The sequence below is a fragment of the Echinococcus granulosus genome, assembly GCF_000524195.1.
Source record: "Echinococcus granulosus chromosome Unknown EG_S00028, whole genome shotgun sequence".
NCBI classification, from domain to species: Eukaryota; Metazoa; Platyhelminthes; class Cestoda; order Cyclophyllidea; family Taeniidae; genus Echinococcus; species Echinococcus granulosus.
The window spans coordinates 777,503-787,517 of NW_020170408.1; the positions used below are offsets into that span (position 1 = coordinate 777,503).

General features: G+C 40.3%; 2 protein-coding genes across 2 annotated transcripts in view; one reads left to right on the forward strand and one right to left on the reverse strand. All coding sequences in view use genetic code 11, as the record gives it.

The window, feature by feature from the left end:
* Positions 1-871: 871 nt before the first annotated feature.
* EGR_04517 (Zinc transporter ZIP14) lies at positions 872-3,546 on the reverse strand (the record flags this gene model as incomplete). Its single annotated transcript, XM_024493766.1, has 10 exons — positions 872-939; positions 1,533-1,644; positions 1,723-1,910; positions 1,985-2,249; positions 2,328-2,381; positions 2,455-2,595; positions 2,664-2,833; positions 2,909-3,032; positions 3,114-3,377; positions 3,538-3,546. 10 exons carry the CDS (start codon positions 3,544-3,546, stop codon positions 872-874), a joined length of 1,395 nt encoding a protein of 464 aa, XP_024351880.1.
* Positions 3,547-3,880: 334 nt separating this feature from the next.
* The window catches only part of EGR_04518 (hypothetical protein), a gene marked incomplete at both ends in the record, with an annotated part of 10,317 nt that continues 4,182 nt past the window's right edge, over positions 3,881-10,015 (forward strand). Inside the window, 4 exons of the mRNA XM_024493767.1 lie at positions 3,881-3,954; positions 4,682-4,791; positions 8,205-8,287; positions 9,265-9,306. Coding sequence (XP_024351881.1) covers positions 3,881-3,954; positions 4,682-4,791; positions 8,205-8,287; positions 9,265-9,306 — 309 coding nt within the window. The remainder of the gene's footprint in view (positions 3,955-4,681; positions 4,792-8,204; positions 8,288-9,264; positions 9,307-10,015) is intronic.

Sequence of the window (10,015 nt, forward strand, 5' to 3'; positions counted from 1 at the left end):
GAATATAAAATAGTGGATATGGAATAAACGAATGTCTTGTGGACCTCCAAACCGTCTTTTCTACAGCCTCTCAGGGCGAGAACGAGATTTTGTGATGCTAACACCTTAAATGTGTTTTTATAAGAAATTATGAAAAGTTTGGGGCATCAGTGTCGTTGGATGTCAACACTGTTTAGTGACGCTCCGAGGTAAGTGGCTTTTCAAACGTTCTTTATGCAGTTACTTAGTCCCATGACGAAGGGCTTTAAACGATCAGGCAATTCTGGGTGAATAAAGTTCAGGGGGAATAAACAATATACTTCTGTGGTGTTGTGGTACCATGTGAAGTCAGAATAACCTCTCATCTGAACAGAGCTATATGCAGCTCCTTCAAGCGTAGGCTCTGCAAAAAGCAAATCGCTACTGGATGATGTTCCACAACGAGAGTATCACGCACATCACTTCATAAAAGGCCATTAGCACGACTCGAAGGCCATGCTTCAAGGCGTAATTGCAACATGCGGAGATCTAAGCACCCGCTTATTCGAAACACAACTGAGCAAAGCATCAACTAGCTAAAGAACTCCGACGATGATGGCAAAACATGACATGCTTCCAAGGCTTGTGTTGTAAACATGGTTGCGTTGAAAGCACTGACATTGTAGACAAGATAAATAGCAGACAAACCTTCGATGGAGATGTTATATCCGTCAACGGGGTACGGGGTAAACAAATGGTATGACGTGTACGTACGTGATTGGCGACTGATTGGTGGATGATGTCGGAGACCCGCAGTGGTCTCAGACCCACGTATTTCCAGCATATGATCTGCCTTGGTCCCCATAGTCAACATTAACCCACTTCAACCACAACTGCGCTCAATGTCGGCTTTTTAGGAGGGACCGAGAGAGAACTCGACACTCTGGAAGGTTTGAAAATCAGTAGCGGAAACGGGACCTCCTAGGGAATCGTAGAAGGAGCATCTCCAGCAAGATTCTCTCTTCAAAATGGTCAAATTAGGTCCTAACTGCGCCAGTGTTAGATGCGTCAGACGTGAGAATCTGGAGGTTAATCCTTCTAATGACTCAAAAATATAATGCAATTTTTTTATTTTCAACCCCTAATTAACAGCTACATTGTTTTCACAATCTGTCAAAATAATTTTATATTGTGTGGCCTAATTTGAACTGACATATGTATAGTTGCGGTCACGCTGTCATGAGACCCACACACGACACCACACATAGGACAGATTCCTGGTCAATCAAAAAGTAATTCCAATATCCTCCAACAATTGAAAATTCAGTTTATTAATCAACTAGAGCATGAGACACCTTCTACCATTAAGCTGACCACCACATTGCACCCCAAATCTTACATATAAAAGGTGTAAACCAGAGTTCACTACTTACGGGGTAAAAATGAAAAAAGGCGAAGCAGAATGTAACAGTTAGGTATTTTTCCTACCCATAGATAACAAAGATGGGAAGGTCTACAGCTAAGAAAAGTTCACAGCCATTAAAAAGCGATATAGTCACTCGCACAAATCACACCAAGGACACACGCGTAGCCGGCGATTAAACCAGAAATTTGAATCACGAACAGTCTTAAAGATGACCCAGACTTCTTTTCTGCCTCTTTCAGCGTCTCACGAATAGAGGGCAACTATAAGAATTGAAAAAAGGTGGCATCAAGATAATAACCTAATCAAAACATTGGGCTAATTCAATAGCTAAGACCTACCATGTCCGAAAGACTGATGTACAGAAAGACGCCAGAGGTCGCTGCAAAAACATACAGGGCACCAGAAGACATCTCACCAATTATTAGACCAATGGTAAGTCCTAGATAGGCAGTGCAGGCAGAAGTAAAGTTAGCACAGAGAGCCGATTTAATAGAGAAACCGGAAGCGATGAGGACAGCAAAGTCACCTACAAGGTAAGTAGTAAAATCAGCCTTAAACTACAATATCACAGGTGGCTTCAAAGAAACGTTTTCAAATTACCAAGTTCATGAGGAAGCTCTTCGAAGAGGATGCACAAGCAGATGGCAATACCGACGGTGGGACTTTCAGTGAAACCCACAGCGATGGCCATTCCATCCATAAAGTTGTGGATGGAGTCACCCAGAAGAACCATCCAAGCCATCGGAGCGATTTTGACTAAACTCTTGACAGTGAAGTCCATACAGCTCGAACTGGGTTGCGTAGAATATGTGGTTGATTGAGATTCCACTGAATCGCCGCTTCCCAAAAACACGGGATTCTCGAGCTAGGAGAAGGTAATTCACGATGTGTAAGCCTCGCTAGTGTTGATGCAATTTGTGTAACAAAAACAAGAAGTACTCACGCTGACTGTGGACTCTTGAGAAGTATCGGACCTGTTATTTGAGGATATGTGCAGCTAAAATGATGGAAGAATAAATGAAGAATGAACACGTTGTCAGCTTGAAAACAAGAAGAGGTACAGATTCTACCTTTGACAATCGAGGCAAAATGAGGAGGATGTATTCGATGCAGAAAAAGATAAGAAGACTAGTAGGAACACAACTTAATTTCAGGAGATAGGAATGACCCTGACCACCAAATTCCAGAGGCATATCTGCCATTCGCATTGCCTAAAAACCCAAGTTACTTATCGGAGAAGACAAAAAAATAGTTCAAACAAATGACTGGAGAAGCCTACCTCTGGAAGTAGAACCAGAATAGCTGTAGAAAAGAGGGCGCTAACTGCCAGTGCCAACATAAAGTTAATAAAACTGTTGAAATACTTTGAACGTTGGATGGGGATGCAAATAAAACCTGTTACCGCACAGAGATTGGTAACAGTTACTCCCAAAAATGCGAAGATTATAACTTAAAAAAGAGAGAACACCTTATGAGTAAAGGCATAAAAGCATACGGTGTAAACTAGCGCGTTCTAAAACTCACCTTCCATTAGGTTGCGATATTTTTCCCCACTTTCACTTGTTATTCGAAGCAAAAATGATTCAAATCTGGAATCATTCTGAGATGCAATTGTCAGAAGCGCAGTAGATTTTTCAATATTCGGAAGCTAAAAGGATAAAACCTGCTTAGAATGTGCTCTTAATCAAACCAAACCCAAAATAAGTATGTATTAAAATTATCAACCCACATTTGGCAACGGTATGGTAACAAGAGGATTGTCTACAAAAGTAGGATCATCCAAGGTCTTGATAGCGGCAGTTTCATTAGAAATGGGGCCGATAGGAAAATGGTTTGGCATAGAATGCAATATCAGAGCTGGTTCTCCCACAACTGGCAGTGGTCCAAGAAAGCTACTATAGAGAAGTGTAACCACGGAGAGGACCAGAGTCCAATGCCGGAATAGAGTACTTGGGGTCGATAAGACCATAAGAAAGGTAAATGGGGACGCCATCTGAAAAAAAAATGGATAAAAGGAAATGATTTTTAACAACAAAGCACACGAACCACGAACGAAACACAAAGCACCACGAACTTCGACGAAAGCGAAGACAGGAGTTATGAAGTAAATACCAACCTTTAAGTTACTAATAGTGATTCAGTAAAACGCAAACCGCAGCCATTGTTTCAAAACAAAGCAAATCCATTTTCCTTATTCTTTGACAAAGTGAAATATATTTTTAATTTTGGTGCAGTTCATTGACAAACCAAAATCACCCTCTTAAGCATTCTATTAGTCAACAATTCATTCATCTTATTTCATTTCAACTCATTTCTCACTTACATTAAGAGTAGATGTCTAGAATTAACTTATTTATGAACCAGAAAAGATGTCTTTTAGTTGTATTGTTATTTAGGGTTTAATTCTCTAAATTAAGCACTCAGTCTAAAAAATGGTTTGATGGGAAGATCGCTTGACTAAGAATTTATAACTAACAAAATGTACAAAAGTATGATATGCAACTTGTAAATATTATAGATTGTGTAGATGTGTGTCTGTTATTTACGGAGATATTTGGATTATTTTTGAAGTAAGGAAAAGTAAATTCCCTAGGTTATTACTCACCCAGGCAAAATCCTATTGTTAATGTCGCCACTTTATTAAGCTAACTACACGAATAAGCTTCGGTCAACAACCCAAATTTTACCCGCGAAACCCGTGCATTCCCAGAGAGATTCCATAACACCGTAGCGTCCGGAGACTTCCCTGAAGACGAAAGAGGACACAATACTCGGGCAGAATATATGTATTTAGCACAGAGAAGGTGCCTGGACAACTGGTCTGGCCCGAAGGCCAGCCTACTCAGCGAGGTACACGAATGCTAATTCAAAAGTACAAAAGTGCCGCCTCACCAATGCTGGGGGATAAACCACCATCGTATTACAATAAGCCGCTCGAATTAAGCCTGCACAAATATTGTTTGTCTTTGTTCATATGCAATCGGAAACTTCATTTTAAATTTGTAGCACCCTAACACTTCCTAGAGGAAATTTGGACGAATGATCACATCCCCAAAAGAAAAGCACAGTGTAAAGAGATCCGAAAGCCTGTATTCCTAAGCACACGGACAAGTTACTAAATTAATATGCATAAAGCCTTTGGTACTAGAAACTTTCTGTTTTTTCTGCTTTATATTAAAGTAACCCAAAGTTGCCATTTTTAACTTATATCTAACTTCATAAGTAAATTAAAGCGTTAAAATTTCAGGCCTTAGAATAAAATACTTAGCCTTCATATGGTTTTCAGAAAACACGCAGAATACATATTTTTAAGAGACGAGTAAATTTACTTATCCTGTTGGAGTTGAGTCAAATGAAAATTCGGTGCAAAAGAAAATCGTTTTCCAGCTGCATTCGGACAGCACAACGTAATGCTTAAGCTACCATTTATCTTTTCTCCCATTTCCATCTGCTCTAGTCGCTGTGCTCACCCTTAAATTTTATTCCGCATTATTTGGAAGGACATTTATTTCTGCCGGGAACTTGTTATACCGTCTATTAAAACGAATAATTCTATTATTGTGGCATCGCAAGCGGCTGCGAGTAAAAATTTTTGCCTGACACTTGTCGTGGGCTACTCGAAACATCTTTTCTCAGGATGCTAGGCAGGAGTAATAGTTTACAGACTCTTCTAGCAGCATTTGGTGGGTGATAGAGCTCCCACTTTACTACAACACAGTCCTCATACACTGTGAGTAGGATGCGAGAGGGCACTCAGCGTTAGTAAAACGTTTGATTTAGTAGGGTAGATGCATATACATTTGTCAATGACCGTCCCAGCCTTGGTGATTCCTGGGTCGTCGCCTCGGTACCCATTTCTGTAAGCGCTAAGTTAACGAGTGAACCTTTGATCTTGGATACTAGGTAATTAATCTTCTAGGATTTTGCATTTAAGATTTACCCTTCTGGAGTAACCGTGGACGCAGTTATTCTTTGCTGTTGGTGATTCCAAAAAATTTTCTTCTGCTACTTGCCATGATAGCGCTCCACTTTTGACTAGCAGAGAGGGAGCGGATGCTGAAACAAGTTGAGGAATCGTTTGAAAAGTACGCTCTTAGTACTTTGGATCATATAGTGATATGCAACGACAATTCACCGACGGCTTACCCATATTAACAAATCCTTCAACCCACGGACAATCAGAGTTTGCAGCCTCTTTGAAGACTTATGTCTCCTTCTTAGTAATGAGGCTAGTTTAATCTGCCTCCTTGTCCTTTAAAAGGTATATTCATGCAAACAAGTTCTCTCTAATTTTAAAGCTTCATCACTCTGTAACTTGGTCCAGTATGGGAAAGTTTCTTGCAGTCATCAACAAACAAATCACACTAGAGCGGAGGATTTTTAGATGCCATGAATATGCAAGTTTTTCTGCAGTGAATGCGAGAAGTCCTTTCATTAGAATGGATCGGTTGATAAGGTCGAGGTAAACCAAAACTGTGTAGAAGAGCATACTACTTACTAACGTTGAGTAGATCCCCAGTGCCTTTAGCGTTACCCTAAGGCCAACCCGCAGAATAAATGTTTACGTTAAGGAAATTTAAACGCCTGTAGTAGGGAAAGTCTGGATTTTTTAAGCTCATTTCCTGTTCTTATTAAATAAATAGGGAAAAATTCATATCAAAGTAAATAAGGTTTTTAGTTAGAGAGGTACATCTATTTTAGTGTCCATTGAAAAAATTAAAACCTCTTTTGGATCAAAATAATCACGACAGGTTTCAAAGGTTTTATTTGGCTAATTGATTTGCTACCGACATGCATGCTTACAATCTGTGATCACTCAAAACTTGTGATGTGATTCATTACGGATTTAGTGTTGTGTCAGACCGGTTGATGGCACATGATATGCACTGACAAATGACGATGAGGAGAACAGGCTGCCGACTTGCTCTACTTCATTTTATCTGGGCATGCTACCCAAGCTTGGAGTCTGTCAAATGATTGACTATTGGTAAAGAATTGCCTTTTGATGTCGTTGGTTATCTCCCAACAATTCACTACTCTCTTCACAAGTCTAGGGCACACATCACCTCACCATAGAAGACTACATTCACCTTGTGTGTGCATTATTGTAGCAAATTTCGCCAAAATTTCATGAAAGTTAACTCAACAGTTTCTAGAATTTATTAATCTACCCAAGATGTCAAATTGAATTTAACGGATGAATACTACATCTACCCGTATAGGCCTTACCTCATTCCATGGTTGTTTCTGTAACCCATATGCTACATTACCATTTAAAATATGCCAGTTAGGTAACAGCCGAGTAGATCAGGCCATCCTCCCGGTTGATAAGTACCCATCCATCCCGAGAAGGAGAAGCCAAGCTCTGTTTTCCTTTAAAAACTCAAATCCTGTGTAAAATAACACGTTGCTACCGACCCATAATGTCTTAGACAAAGTGGTTTATTTATTACTGTCTACACTGTCTAACTGACAGTTAAATCACATATTTGTTTGTCTTCTGACGTTAGGGTCAGATACTACTACCAAAGATAATGAGTAGGCAAACAACAAAGAGTGCCGTATTGGGCAGACTGATGTGTCATATCTAGGACTTTACTATTATTTTGCGTAAGCTCTTTACTAATTGTTACTCCTAGGCTATTATTTATTAATAAATTTTAAATCGGACCTGAAAATTACGTAAACAAATGGGTTGGCGTTGTACTGGCAGAGTGTAAACTAACCAAGATTGATTAATGTTAGTGCTCCAGAAGAACTTGTATAATTTCAAACCCCTTTTTAATCTCGGGATCTAAAATATCTAAACTTGTTTACTCCAATTAACGGTTTCTTTGTTAAATTCAGTTTTAAAAATGGCCTCTTTTCAACCAGTCGTCTATCTGGGACTGCAAATTCTTGTGGAACGGGGGAATATCACTTCTAAAACGAGATGGTATAAACGGGCCCAGATGAACAATAAGGGACACTACAGTGGGCTTATTACAAGCTGAGATGTCTGAGGCATCTTTACCACAGACCATAACACTCAAATGGTGGCAATTATTGCGAAAACAGAGGAAATAAGTGCAGCTGTCATAAGTTTCAGTTCTTTTTACATGTCCCTATTCTCCTTCAGCCTCATTCACAACAAGTCTTCCTTTAAAGTCGAATTAATTTAAGGCAGAAATAATAATGGAATGATAAAGTTTTGTTGTAAGCAAACCACCTTCCCTCAGTGGGTGGTTATAGGTGATAAGGATCTGGTTAAGAGTCCTGAAGATAGCGAAATGTGAGAGGATTTATCTGATCATGGGCAATAAAGACAGAACTACATTCCACGACAAGCATTTCCTATACATCAACCGCTTTCCATTAGTGATATTTCACCATTGGCTATTTTGAAAACGATATGAAGTTAGTCAAATTTCTGTAGTGAGCTTCCGTACAGTCCTCTACCGTGAGGTTTAGGTTTGTCCAGCACCCAATGAAATCAAATTTTGCTCTTCAAGGCGGAGTTTGCTGACTTCTGCCACTTCGAGCCTTACCCAAAGGTGTAATGTGATAGAGTAGTGTAAAGGGACGTTTATTATTCACGTGTAGAAGGCCTGAGGGGATACGGGCACAGACACAATATCATTACACCAATAATTATTAATGGTTTAAACGCCATGATGGTAATGTCACCGAATGTGGCGATGAAAACTCCAAGGTAAACAATTGAATCCGTGGGAGCTTTTATAACAAAAAGTGGCAAAAATGGATTATTGGTTGAAATGATCACAGTTACCGCCTATAATTCTTCGTCAACGAGACGGAAACTTGTAAAACATCTTTATAGAGGTCAAAACTCTGGCCCTAACAACATCCACCTCTATCCAACCTTCGTTTCACAACTGTCTTGTTCATTTCACATGGGAACAAGTGAGTGGTTAAGACTAGTACAGAAAGAAGACGATGACTCCTTTCTCCGAGGCGGATATGGGGGCCTTCGATGCCTTGGAAAAGTGGAAGAAGTTGGTCTTTGACATTTTAAGGTTATATCCAACCATCTTGGAGTAGACGGGTCTTAGGCGTCACCAGACACACACACGCGAGCTCGGAAGGCAGGCATGGACTTCTGGAAATGGAAGTGGTGCCTGAGAAGTGTGAAGTAGCCTGGAAATAGCCTGGAAATAATCTCTATCAAATAAGGAAATTTCCTCTTTTTCGCAAGTGAGGTAGGTGAAAACGGCGCCGTGTTTGGTAGGTTGCATGTGACACCCCTCAGCTCAGGATCCACCTTGACGTTTTTAGTTGATTTACATAAAAACAAACTGCTGCATCACTCGCTCGTCAGCCTCGAAAGGCTTTAATCTACACAGAGACGCATTTTTCTACTCTAATGTGAAATGTAGGGTCTACCTGAATTCTCACCGCATCCATGAATGAATCCACACCAGAAACTTGTTTTCTGTAGAGCCACTTCTAAGTGCTACATATCGTCGTGGCATCACTTTTAAAAGGCCTTAGAACGACACACTTGACAAGGAGCTGATGGGGTTCGCTTCGCCGTCCAGCCCTGCTCGGACCACCTTTTAAACACGATAAGGAGGGGGGAGGAAGTCTGATGGACTTTAGCATCACAACCACCCATTGTGCAGCGTGTTTGTAAGCACCTGAATGCATTTTTCAGGAGTCTACACGTTCCGACAGGTCAATATTGCTGGTTAAACCGAAAGTCACCCAGAATTGTCCAGTCAGTCATTTGGTGAATTGCTCACAATTCTTGTGACTCACATACAGCTTCATTACAGGGTAGTATTTTAAGCTTTTGATTAAGCTGCCCAAAATAGGATTATTAAAATGCAGTAAAAAGTTGCAAGGGAATGTATTCTTCCATTGCTTTTTTTTCTATTTAGGCTTTTACAGGAGGTGCATCCCATTGCTACTTATTTATAATAGTAGTACATACGAACAAAACCCCTCAATAAAATTTGCTTTAAATAGCCGTTAATGTGAAAATAATGCGAAAAACTTTTAAGGAAAAGCGGGCAAAGTCGCCGCCCAAGGAAGGGAGCTGCGCGCGCCAAGAGTCGAACCCGGACCGACTGCTTGGAAGGCAGCCATGCTAACCGCTACACCCCACACCCACACTTGACCCCCTCAATTTTATTTACTGTAATACGTTTTTTTAATAATTGTTGTTTTATTAATGCATTCTTTTATTGTAATTCTGTATCTCATATTCGTGCATGCCATGCATGAAGCCCAGTTAGCCTCTTAAAATCTAGCTCGCTCTTGTCACACTTTCACATTCTTGTCACTAGGTCATTGAAGTCGAATCCATTGATAGCTGAGCGGTGGAATGACCTCAGAGGACGTGACCCGTCTTGCTCTTCGCAAAGCGATGAGAGCTATACGCAAGCATTGATTTACATCATTTAATGGCAGTTTTAAAGCTGATAAATTGAAAACGTCGAAAACTTGTCATCTATTTCAGTGTCGAGATGTATGGGCATGTACACATGATTTCTGGTGTCGATGATGGTCAAATTCGCCAAAATAGCGCAGACCTTAATGGTATGACCCATTGGTCAGGCCTACAACTACTTAGCCTCTCTGTCTGTCTGATTTATTACAGTATCGTGGAGGACCCTGAACTCTACACTG